Source organism: Semicossyphus pulcher, unplaced genomic scaffold (genome assembly GCF_022749685.1).
Source record: "Semicossyphus pulcher isolate SPU_LCO1_2020_fin unplaced genomic scaffold, fSemPul1.0.p SCAF_27, whole genome shotgun sequence".
Lineage (NCBI taxonomy): Eukaryota > Metazoa > Chordata > Actinopteri > Labriformes > Labridae > Semicossyphus > Semicossyphus pulcher.
In genome coordinates this window covers 897,501-909,757 of record NW_027211701.1, presented here as the reverse complement: position 1 = coordinate 909,757, position 12,257 = coordinate 897,501, and the positions used below count along the sequence as shown (strand labels likewise).

The 12,257-nt window shown below is 43.0% G+C and overlaps 2 protein-coding genes across 3 annotated transcripts in view; both read left to right on the top strand.

The window, feature by feature from the left end:
• The window catches only part of LOC138604829 (deoxycytidylate deaminase-like), a 115,312-nt gene that overhangs the window by 7,368 nt on the left and 95,687 nt on the right, over positions 1-12,257 (top strand). The window lies entirely within an intron of this gene.
• The window catches only part of LOC138604814 (NLR family CARD domain-containing protein 3-like), a 20,782-nt gene continuing 17,511 nt past the window's right edge, over positions 8,987-12,257 (top strand). For both annotated transcript variants that reach the window (XM_069676810.1, XM_069676809.1), the window contains exons 1-3: positions 8,987-9,119; positions 10,121-10,237; positions 11,690-11,806. In XM_069676810.1, the coding sequence (XP_069532911.1) occupies positions 9,043-9,119; positions 10,121-10,237; positions 11,690-11,806 (311 nt within the window). In that variant the 5' untranslated portion in view covers positions 8,987-9,042. The remainder of the gene's footprint in view (positions 9,120-10,120; positions 10,238-11,689; positions 11,807-12,257) is intronic.

The following is a 12,257-nucleotide window of genomic DNA, read 5'->3' as shown; positions in this document are numbered from 1 at the left end:
TGGTGATAGCACTCATTGCTCAGTGGGTAATGAGGTAGATAATAAACAGACAATACACTGATGTAGATAGACTATACAGTGAGGTAGGTAGTAAACAGACTATGCAGTGAGGTAGGTAATAAACAGACTATGCAGTGAGGAAGGTAATAAACAGACTGTGCAGTGAGGTGGTCAATAAACAGACTATGCAGTGAGGTAGGAAATAAACAGACTATGCAGTGAGGTAGGTAATAAACAGACTATGCAGTGAGGTAGATAATAAACAGACTATGCAGTGAGGTAGGTAATAAACAGACTATGCAGTGAGGTGGTCAATAAGCAGACTATGCAGTGAGGTATGAAATAAACAGACTATGCAGCAAGGAAGATAGTAAACAGACTATGCAATGAGGTAGATAAAAAAACTGACTATGCAGTGAGGTAGGTTGTAAACAGACTATGCAGTGAGGTAGATAATAAACAGACTATGCAGTGAGGTAGATAGTAAACAGACTATGCAGTGAGGTAGTCAATAAACGGACTATGCAGTGAGGTAGTCAATAAACAGAAACTGCAGTGAGGTAGGTAGTAAACAGACTATGCAGTGAGGTAGGAAATTAACAGACTATGCAGTGAGGTAGTTAATAAACAGACTTTGCAGTGAGGTAGGTAATAAACAGACTATGCAGTGAGGTAGTCAATAAACAGACTATGCAGTGAGGTAGTTAATAAACAGACTATGCAGTGAGGTAATTAATAAACAGACTATGCAGTGAGGTAGTTAATAAACAGACTATGCAGTGAGGTAGTTAATAAACAGACTATGCAGTGAGGTAGTTAATAAACAGACTATGCAGTGAGGTAATTAATAAACAGACTATGCAGTGAGGTAGTTAATAAACAGACTTTGCAGTGAGGTAGGTAATAAACAGACTATGCAGTGAGGTAGTCAATAAACAGACTATGCAGTGAGGTAGTTAATAAACAGACTATGCAGTGAGGTAATTAATAAACAGACTATGCAGTGAGGTAGTTAATAAACAGACTATGCAGTGAGGTAGTTAATAAACAGACTATGCAGTGAGGTAATTAATAAACAGACTATGCAGTGAGGTAGATAATAAACAGACTATGCAGTGAGGTGGTCAATAAACAGACTATGCAGTGAGGTAATTAATAAACAGACTATGCAGTGAGGTAGATAATAAACAGACTATGCAGTGAGGTGGTCAATAAACAGACTATGCAGTGAGGTAATTAATAAACAGACTATGCAGTGAGGTAGATAATAAACAGACTATGCAGTGAGGTGGTCAATAAACAGACTATGCAGTGAGGTGGTCAATAAACAGACTATGCAGTGAGGTAGACAATAAACAGACTATGCAGTGAGGTGGTCAATAAACAGACTATGCAGTGGGGTAGACAATAAACAGACTATGCAGTGAGGTAGGCAATAAACAGACTATGCAGTGGGGTAGACAATAAACAAACTATGCAGTGAGGTAGACAATAAACAGACTATGCAGTGAGGTGGTCAATAAACAGACTATGCAGTGAGGTAGATAATAAACAGACTATGCAGTGAGGTGGTCAATAAACAGACTATGCAGTGAGGTAGATAATAAACAGACTATGCAGTGAGGTAGATAATAAACAGACTATGCAGTGGGGTAGACAATAAACAAACTATGCAGTGAGGTAGACAATAAACAGACTATGCAGTGAGGTGGTCAATAAACAGACTATGCAGTGAGGTAGATAATAAACAGACTATGCAGTGGGGTAGACAATAAACAGACTATGCAGTGAGGTAGTCTGTTACGGGGCGATACTGTCTGAACCCAAATGCAGAAACACAGAACACTGAGACGAGGACTTGGTGCCAAAAGATTTATTGGAAAATAATACTTATTGATTGAGCTGAGTGTTCCTTGGTGTGTGGGAAGCAGGGGCTGAGACGTGAATCAGAGGTAGGAGCAGAGCAGGGCATGGAGTGAGCAGGGAGCTGGGCAGAGTGAGTCCGTAATCCAGAGGAGGTTGAAGATCCAGAGTGTATTAGAAGACACAGGAGTAGGGCTGGGGCAGGAGTCAGGTGAGGACGGCTGTAGGCAGAGCAAAAATAGAATGAGTAAAAGCGAAACACATGCGAGAATAACAGAGCTAGATCAGACTGACTGTTGTTTAGCAGAGTCTACAATCTGGCAGCATGGTGGAGGAGGAGCCCAGCATTTGAAGCCTTGTAGATTGATGATGACGAGCAGCTGCGAGAATAACAGAGCTAGAGCGAGACAGGGAGGGAGAGAGACCTGCTAGGAGGCGGCAGTGGGTGTGACATAGTCAATAAACAGACAATGCAGTGAGGTAGATAATGAACAGACTCGTTGGCCGTAGGCGGTTTGCCAAACTCAAGGCTTCATGTAAGCAGTCGAGAAAAACCAAATGGTGACCTCACAGTGGCTACGTCCATTATTTACACTCTATGGTCTATGGTTACCACCCGGCACAAACATAATCTTAATATTGTTAAATCTCTTAGGATTTTGAAACTCCTGTAAGTCTGAGGCCGGCCTTATGTTCTTCTAAAATTCTCAGCTTTTTAGGCAGGTGAGATGTAGTATGACTTGAAAAGGTGACTTTCATCGTCATACATGTTTTATTCTTTGTTTTTCACGTGTGACTTTGTGTGCGTGTGTTTGTTTGTTGTTGTTTTTTCCCTCTGTATCATCTAGAGAACCATTCAGGCCAGAAAAGATGGAGATTGTCATTACATTTCCACAACAACCCATTACAGCTCCACAACAACCTGATCAGCAACGCGGCGAGGAAGAGGGGGGAGATTGAAAGGGACTTTGATGCCTCTCTCCTGTAGGTCTTCTTGCCCCCTGCTTTGTCCAAAGGAAAACTCAAGGATGCCTCGACTTTGGCGTCTTTTGATATTTTGATGAACTGGGTTTATAAGAAAGTTTAATTTGATGCTTCACCCTTTTAGGCTGACTGTAGCAGAAGGTCTTTCAATCCTGCTTCTTTTATTTTAAACTCTCTTTGGGTTTAGGGAAACACAAGGACCTTTGTGTTGAGGATCAGGTCCTCTCATGGCCGGCTGCACAGGGAAAACCTGGAGCCTGTTTTTACCTCCTTCAAACAAGCTTTCAGACTCAAACAGAAGCACCTTGAGTTTCCCTTCATTTGACCTTCACATTATCTTTTTATGCTTAATTTTAGTAACATGCACCTGCAGAAACTCTTCCAATCATCATTTAAGATTTCCTTCATGGCTTTAAAAACATGATCATTTACCACATTGTCCTCTAAGAATAGCTGCTAACAAGCTGTACATTCTCTAACATCTAACAGGCTGTTGCATGAGATGTATGAGAGCTGATTATGTGTTCATTATGTGTCTGTGTATTCACTACATGTATGTTGAGCTCTGTCATACACCATCCTTCAATCTACCATGTCAGCTGTCAGAGCAGCTAGTGTCAATAAAGCGTGGGGACATGAGCGAGTCTGTCTGTGTTCATTATTTATGTGACAAATAGAGTCTGGTTTTACACTTGACAGTGCTGTAGTTCTTAATGTTTATTGTCAGCTCTTAAAAGGAAGTATTTGAGTACAAACCATTTTCCACTTCTGGACTTGTATTCAAATATCTCGGCTCCTCTCTGTCTCAGGAAACCATCTTCATCCTGCAGCCTGTACTGAACGTCTTCCCGTCCTGCAGTAACAGTGCAGCGTCCTCACAGTATAAAGTAAGACATGTCCCACTGAAGGACATTTCTAGCAGCTGTTTCTGTGCTAAGCTACATTTAGCGCGTTGACACAGGTTTTTCAGTTCCGGGAAGACCCACTTATAAATGCCCATTGTGTCTGTTCCCACTGCCAGTGGGAATAGGGGATAGACAGTAGCTCAGTCGGTAGTGACATGGCTTGGGAACCAGAGGGTAGCCAGCTCAAGTCCCGGTATGGACCAAGCATGGAATACCTGACATTAGTGTGTCAACATGGGTTTTGTGTTCCCATCAATGCCGAGTGGAGCTGAAGTGATGAGTATCCGGGTCTACTGAAGAGTCATTAGAATGCAGATTGTAACCTTTCCCGTTAAGCAAAAAAGCTGGGTGTTAGCGGGTGTTTTTTGACCAGTTGGAAAGCAGCTTGAAACTCACCACATATATGGAGACTAATAACCTGAAATCATGGGAACTTCAAATCAAAGAACAATACAGTGAAATGATGAACATTAACTTTGCTTCAATATGTACATCAGTTGGATGGGGAATGTCTTGCTGCTGGTCGTCGGCCATGTTGGCTGCTTCACCTTCATCCATGAGGCTCTGAGTTCTCCCTGTCGCTCACAGATGTCACGTTCACTAGACGCCTCTAGTACTATCTGTGCGTATACTTTACACAAGTATCTGTGTGAATACTTTACACAAGTATCTGTGTGAATACTTTACACAAGTATCTGTGCGTATACTTTACTGTGCATATACTTTACACAGGTATCTGTGCGTATACTTTACACAGGTATCTGTGCGTATACTTTACACAAGTATCTGTGCGTATACTTTACACAAGTATCTGTGCGTATACTTTACTGTGCGTATACTTTACACAGGTATCTGTGCGTATACTTTACTGTGCGTATTCCTTACACAGGTATCTGTGCGTATACTTTACACAAGTATCTGTACGTATACTTTACACAAGTATCTGTGCGTATACTTTACACTGGTATCTGTGCGTATACTTTACACAAGTATCTGTGCGTATACTTTACTGTGCGTATACTTTACACATGTATCTGTACGTATACTTTACACAAGTATCTGTGCGTATACTTTACTGTGCGTATACTTTACACATGTATCTGTACGTATACTTTACACAAGTATCTGTGCGTATACTTTACACAAGTATCTGTGCGTATACTTTACTGTGCGTATACTTTACACAGGTATCTGTGCGTATACTTTACTGTGCGTATTCCTTACACAGGTATCTGTGCGTATACTTTACACATGTATCTGTACGTATACTTTACACAAGTATCTGTGCATATACTTTACACAAGTATCTGTGCGTATACTTTACACAGGTATCTGTGCGTATACTTTACTGTGCGTATTCCTTACACAAGTATCTGTGCGTATACTTTACACAAGTATCTGTGTGAATACTTTACAGAAGTATCTGTACGTATACTTTACACAGGTATCTGTGCGTATACTTTACACAAGTATCTGTGTGAATACTTTACACAAGTATCTGTGCGTATACTTTACTGTGCATATACTTTACACAGGTATCTGTGCGTATACTTTACACAAGTATCTGTGTGTATACTTTACACAAGTATCTGTGCGTATACTTTACTGTGCGTATACTTTACACAGGTATCTGTGCGTATACTTTACTGTGCGTATTCCTTACACAGGTATCTGTGCGTATACTTTACACAAGTATCTGTACGTATACTTTACACAAGTATCTGTGCGTATACTTTACACTGGTATCTGTGCGTATACTTTACACAAGTATCTGTGCGTATACTTTACTGTGCGTATACTTTACACATGTATCTGTACGTATACTTTACACAAGTATCTGTGCGTATACTTTACTGTGCGTATACTTTACACATGTATCTGTACGTATACTTTACACAAGTATCTGTGCGTATACTTTACACAAGTATCTGTGCGTATACTTTACTGTGCGTATACTTTACACAGGTATCTGTGCGTATACTTTACTGTGCGTATTCCTTACACAGGTATCTGTGCGTATACTTTACACATGTATCTGTACGTATACTTTACACAGGTATCTGTGCGTATACTTTACACAAGTATCTGTGCGTATACTTTACTGTGCGTATTCCTTACACAAGTATCTGTGCGTATACTTTACACAAGTATCTGTGTGAATACTTTACACAAGTATCTGTACGTATACTTTACACAGGTATCTGTGTGTATACTTTACACAAGTATCTGTACGTGTGAACATGGGGGGGGAGTCACATATTAAAAATGGGGCCTGGTTGTCCCCCAGGAAAAGTGTCAAAAAAGTGTCAAATACTTACTTTCCTGCATTTTAGTTCCTGCAATTTTTATGCAACAATATGAGCATTTTTTTGCATCAGTTTATGGTGAACATGTCTTCATATATGTAATGATATATAATGCTGTAAGGCTCTCAGGCGTTCTGCCTTTAAATATTGATTCTCCTGTAGATCAACTTCTCTCATTCATGTTAACCCACTGAGTCAACACACACGTAGGCATGATTTACTCTCCGTCCACCTTTATTTGAAGAGAAAGCTTTTTAAATCTGCATGTGGCACCTGTGCAGGTCAATGAAAACATTTGAATGAATTCTTCACTTATCATTAACCCCTGGACTTTAAAGTCTGTTTCAGCAACAGTTCTGCTCATGTTTCAAACATTCAGCACACTCTAAACATATCTCACATAATCATGTACATCTTTACTGTGTTATTGAAGCTGACTGAAAACAAGAATACAGCACGTGTTCTAAAGCTGTTCGAGGATAGGAATAATGTACTACAAGGACCTCAGAATTATACTCAAGTAATGTTACTTTAGTAAGTGTACTTAGTTACTTTCCACTGTAATGATTAATGCAACATTTTCTAATCTGTGTAACCGCACTCAGTTGCACTTCATGACAACCGGCTGGCTCGAGAACCCCTTCACTGTGCGCTGTGTATGGAAAGAGGAGCGGGAGGCTTGTCTGTCTGTTGCCGCTGTTTCTTATCTGAACAGGAACAGAGTAAGTCCTCGTCAGTCATACAGGTGGCTCATTATCGACAGCTCACGCAGCACACTGCAGAAGGAACAGCAAGTTTTTTTTAGTACGCAAGCTAAGCTAGCTGTCTAATTGGACATTTTAGCACCGAAACAATACAGTTACCCACTCAGCGCTTACACAATAACACTGTAATAAGTCACAGTGCATTTCAACCACGAATATGTTTATGCAGACATTAATATATAACATTTAATACACAGTGCTGCGTGCTGCGACTCACCTCGGGCATGTCTCTCAGATACTGGCAAAGCATTGCCGTTGCAATTGCAGTTACAACTGAGAGTGGGCGCCCTGAGCCATGAATCCCAATAAACACACTATGACAACATGACAAGTGGAGTTAACATGTAAACATATAAACCCTGTTACATCTACTGGTAGCAAGCGTCAAACACTTCTAAAAGTGAACTGTAAATATTATCCAGTAGCTCATTAGCTGCCATCACAGTTCACCACTTACTGAGTTTAGAGACTTTTCTTTAGAAAGTATCCAAAGTCTTGACTTGCTCCTCCCTTTCTCCTCTGCGTCCTCCATAGTTGTAGCAAAGCTGGGGTCAGGAGTGTACTCGGGAAAATTAGATTGTCTCTGCACACACACACACGTGTGACACAGTGTGCCCTCACGGGATGCCTGTGTTGTTAAAAATGCCCGCGTTGTTGTTTTGCATCACAACTTTCTGCGCCCTGATGCCCCATGGCATACAGCGGATGCCCCTTTTTTGGCCCCTGCCCCTCAACTATGATCAGCTCTCAACCGTCAACAACCGGAGTACACCACTGGCTGGTGTGTGAGTGGCGTTCTAGCTGCCCTTCAAAATAAAAGCCCTGGTTCAAAGTGGGCCAACTGAGAAGCACCTTAAAAGTGGGACGATGTAAACTCCTCAGATGACTTTCTTTTCTTTCTGCTCCAACTGCAGCCGGCCCACCGGGAAATGTCCCGCCGATGATCAGTGTCATTGTCTGCAGAGACTTTACAGATGAAGATTACAAACCTAAAGTGAGCATGATATTATACCTTTAAAAAAAAGATTGAAATGCAGCTTAAATGTGACTGCATTATTATTAATTCTCTTATAGTTTCATACTTACTACTTTCAATACATAATTTTATATTGAATTATCGATTGTCATGATTTTTACATTTCAAAGAACGGTTTGGTTTTATTTTGAAACTCTGCGTGTTTCCTTCCTGTCGTCAGTTTAGTTTCACTTTCTTGCATTTGTCCTTGCGGTGACACAGCTTTCTTCGTCTCTCCGTAAACAGGTTTGTAACGGAAACTTCTCACGGTGTGACTCATGAATAACTCGGAGATTTTTCTTTAGTTTACTTCGTAGAAAGAATCAAACGGTCCCGTCGGTGAGCGTGAGCGTGAGCGAGCTGACACGCAGTAACAGTGATGAGTCAGTGTCCTCTCTTTGCTGATACTTTGTCCTCTTTGTGGGCTAAAACATGTTCAAGCTGTGTCCGGATCAGTGACAGATTGGAGTCCGGGCGGGGGGATGAGTCGAACAGACACACTGAGTTCAGGGAGTAGGTTTTGGCGGTATCCCAATACGGCGTACCGGAGTACTGTGAAGTACCTATGGACTGATTTGTAGTACTGTCGTTAAAACACATACGTTGTGTTTATATGCTGTATGTTTATAAGCTGCTACTGAGATATGTATGTATAAGCTGTATGTATTATGAATCGCAGCACGCGCCTCCGGAGGCCTGTCTCTGTTAGAGAGGGGACAAACATGGCGCCTTTCTTTACTGTTGTTACCAAAGTCGTTCTTATCTCTCCGGGATGGAACCAGATGTCAGCCATGTTGCTGGGTCCAGTTTAACTGGGACTATGGTTTAAAAAGAGGCTGATGTCGTCTTTGTAATTATTTTATTTTCTTCTAAGACAGCAGTACTTTTTAGAAAATACAGAGTGTCCGGCAGCTGCGCATGCGTCAGAATGAACCGTTAAAAACAAGGAGAGAACAAATCAGGCTTTAAATCAGTTACCTCAAACTACAGAAGGTCACAAAGTTTCTGAACTTAACTTGCAAATGTTTTTAAACGGCTTCTGATGATGAAACTATCAGGATAGATTGGATTTAGTGTTTAATGTTCTCTTTGTCCAACTTGTTGCACACATACTGGGCTGATAATAACAGACTGTGTGTGTGTGTGTGTGTGTGTGTGTGTGCGCGTGTGTGCGCGTGTGTGCGTGTAAAGGTGGGGGCTCAGCTATGGATCTGTGTGAGGACAGAGGGGAGGACGCCCCCCCGTCCAAAACACCTCTGCGTGGGGAGCATGAAGCTGACAGGTGAGTTTGGAATCTCTAACACCTCTTTCCCACCAAAATGAGCGCGTTGACGCAGGTTTTTCAGACTCAGGAAGACCCGCTAATAAATGCCGATTGTCTCTTTTCCCATTGCCAGTGAAGTATACTGCTTTTTGTCTCTTTTCTGCTGTGTCACCGGCTGATGTCACAAACGCGCCCGAAACAGCGCTGTCGAGTTGTCGCCCTATTTGTTTTCCCCCTCGGATCAGAAGAAGCTCGCTCACCTCGCTGCATGAAACAAAGAATACATTTGCTGTTGTATGTTGTTCGTTTGTATTTATGCAAACTCCAATGCGTGTCATAGCATTGCGCCGGAAAGGGGGCGGAGATTAGCGTGTCAACACAGGTTTTGTGTTCCCATCATTGACGATTGGAGCTGAGGCGATAATTACCCGGGTCTACTGCAGAGTCATGTGACCCGGGTCCGAATGCAGATTGTAACCTTTCCCACTGAGCAAAAAGCTGCATGTTAGCGTGCTTTTTGACCAGAGGGAAAGCGGCTTTACTGTTCTTGGCTCTTTTGCTCTGTCACACCCGTCCCTCGATACGGGAGACTCCTGAATCTCTTCCTCTCTCCGGCCTGCAGGCGTCTTTGCTGTCGTCCTGTAAACGATCCGTCTTCTTCACCTTCGGATGTTTATAATCCTCCTGTAATGTGTCGCTCTTCTGGTTTCACATGGTCACATGATATAGACATCATCACCCCGCCCACTTGCTCGCCGTCAATGTTCCTGACTATTACCAGCTGCACTCACACATCGGCTCACCCCGACTTCATGCAGACATTTTGCTTGGAGGCTGTTTGCGTTCACCTGTCAGGAGTGCATGTGTGAAAGGAGCTGTGGTCATCAGTGCTGATGTCAGAAGTGAGCTGGTCGTTATCTTCCAGCTCTGTATTCAAACATTAAAAATGACACATGGTTTCACTGACGTCTTTTGTTGAGCCAGAACTTTGTAAACATGTGACGTTAAATGTGTTTCAGGCTCCGTCGGCCTGCAGACGCTCCTGAAGCTGAGCGCAGGTGTGAGTCTGTGAGCGGTGACGGCTCCATGGATCGTCCTGTGTTCTTCAGAGCTGGACAGCAGCCTGCCAAACAAAGGTGAGAGTTTCAAACTGACCATCTCAAGTCACACTGAAAGCTGCCCAGAACACATCGGCTTCATTTATAAGCTACCTTTAACACATGCAGCCCACAGAGCTTCACAGTCAGGAACACACAAGACTCAAAATGAGGTTGATGGGACACATGAGGAACATTTAAAAGTGGTAGAGGACCCAGGTGACCTGGCTGGAACATGAGAAGATCTCTGATGTTTGAAGGGTCGAGGCCGAGAACTTTCTGAACGAGTAAAAGAAGTTCAACGTCACATTTTAAAGGAACAGGCCGTGCAGCGTCTCAGGCGTTAAAGTCATGTGATTCATTTTCTTTGTTCCAGTTAAGAACGATGTGACGGTACCTCCAGAGACCGCAGAATACCTGTACACATGAGGGACGACTCAGATCAGGGGGATGAGAAATGAATCACTACACACTTTTAACCAGCAGAGGGCGCTGTCTGCCTTTGTCTTGTTTGACGTCTCTGACATCTGTAGCTGAAAGGAGGTGAACAGACACGGCAGCAGCAGGTTGACGATGCACCGGCAGTGTTTCCACAGATAGACGATACCTGTGCGGTTCGCTCAGGTGTATTTACTCATCACTTTCTTTTTTATCTGTATGAGAGCGACATCCGCTGTCGATGAACTAGAGGACGATCTCTCTCTCTCTCTACTCCTCGTCTTCCTGTCTGGAGTAGTGTCTCCACACCTGCCCTGCAGGTAACAGAGAGAGAGTCGTCCCGCCTGTTCATGTTGTGACTGAGCTGCAGCCTCTCATGTTAAATATGGACCTTCTGATGCTGCCGTTAAATGATTCTGTGCAGCTGGCTGCTGCTGATGTTAGTCTGTGCAGGTGAGCCTCCACACACAGCTCACCTGTTGTGAGAACAGACACAGGTACACGTCACTCTGTGGGAGATGAATCGGTTAAATGTAGATGTGCTGCTGATTTAACTTCGTTTATTATTATTATTATTAATTTATAATTTCATTAACGTCCTTTTATATTCTAAATATTTTAAATGTATACATTTTTAAGATATTTTCAGTTTGACTCATGACACATGATCAGTGATTGTTTTTCAGTAAGCACTTACACCTGTCCATCCAGGTGGTAATAACAGCGTGAGTTAGTTGAGTAGTTAAGACATCTCTGACTTTAGGGACATTCCTGAGATCAGATCCTGAGATGAACAAAAGACGTTTTAAAAAGTCACCTCATCAGAGCGAGGGGCAGAAGGGTTACCTGCTGCCCTCCAAAGCTGAGAGGAGCATCTCTACCTGTCCCTGACTCTCCATGTCTCAAAGGCTGTGGTCATCAGTGCTGATGTCAGAAGTGAGCTGGTCGTTATCTTCCAGCTCTGTATTCAAACATTAAAAATGACACATGGTTTCACTGACGTCTTTTGTTGAGCCAGAACTTTGTAAACATGTGACGTTAAATGTGTTTCAGGCTCCGTCGGCCTGCAGACGCTCCTGAAGCTGAGCGCAGGTGTGAGTCTGTGAGCAGTGACGGCTCCATGGATCGTCCTGTGTTCTTCAGAGCTGGACAGCAGCCTGCCAAACAAAGGTGAGAGTTTCAAACTGACCATCTCAAGTCACACTGAAAGCTGCCCAGAACACATCGGCTTCATTTATAAGCTACCTTTAACACATGCAGCCCACAGAGCTTCACAGTCAGGAACACACAAGACTCAGACCTCGGTCAGGCCCTCTCAGGTTCTCTCTGCGTAAACTCATCGAGCAGCTGTCTGCAGTACGATGAACTGAGGTGGTGAACATCCAGTGTTTCCTGCACATACAGGCCTGCTTTACCTGGACAGCCCACCCTCTTATTTTAACAGTGTCCGAGTATATTTGGAGACCCATGTGAGCTTTTGATTCATGCATTTTATTCCCACCAGCATTCGATAACTGCACACTCTCTGCTCGCTCTGCCCTCCCGCTCCGGCTGTGACAGACACGCACTCTGCTGAGGAACACTCGTCCCTCCTGTTACTGCACCGATGTGGGACCTCTCC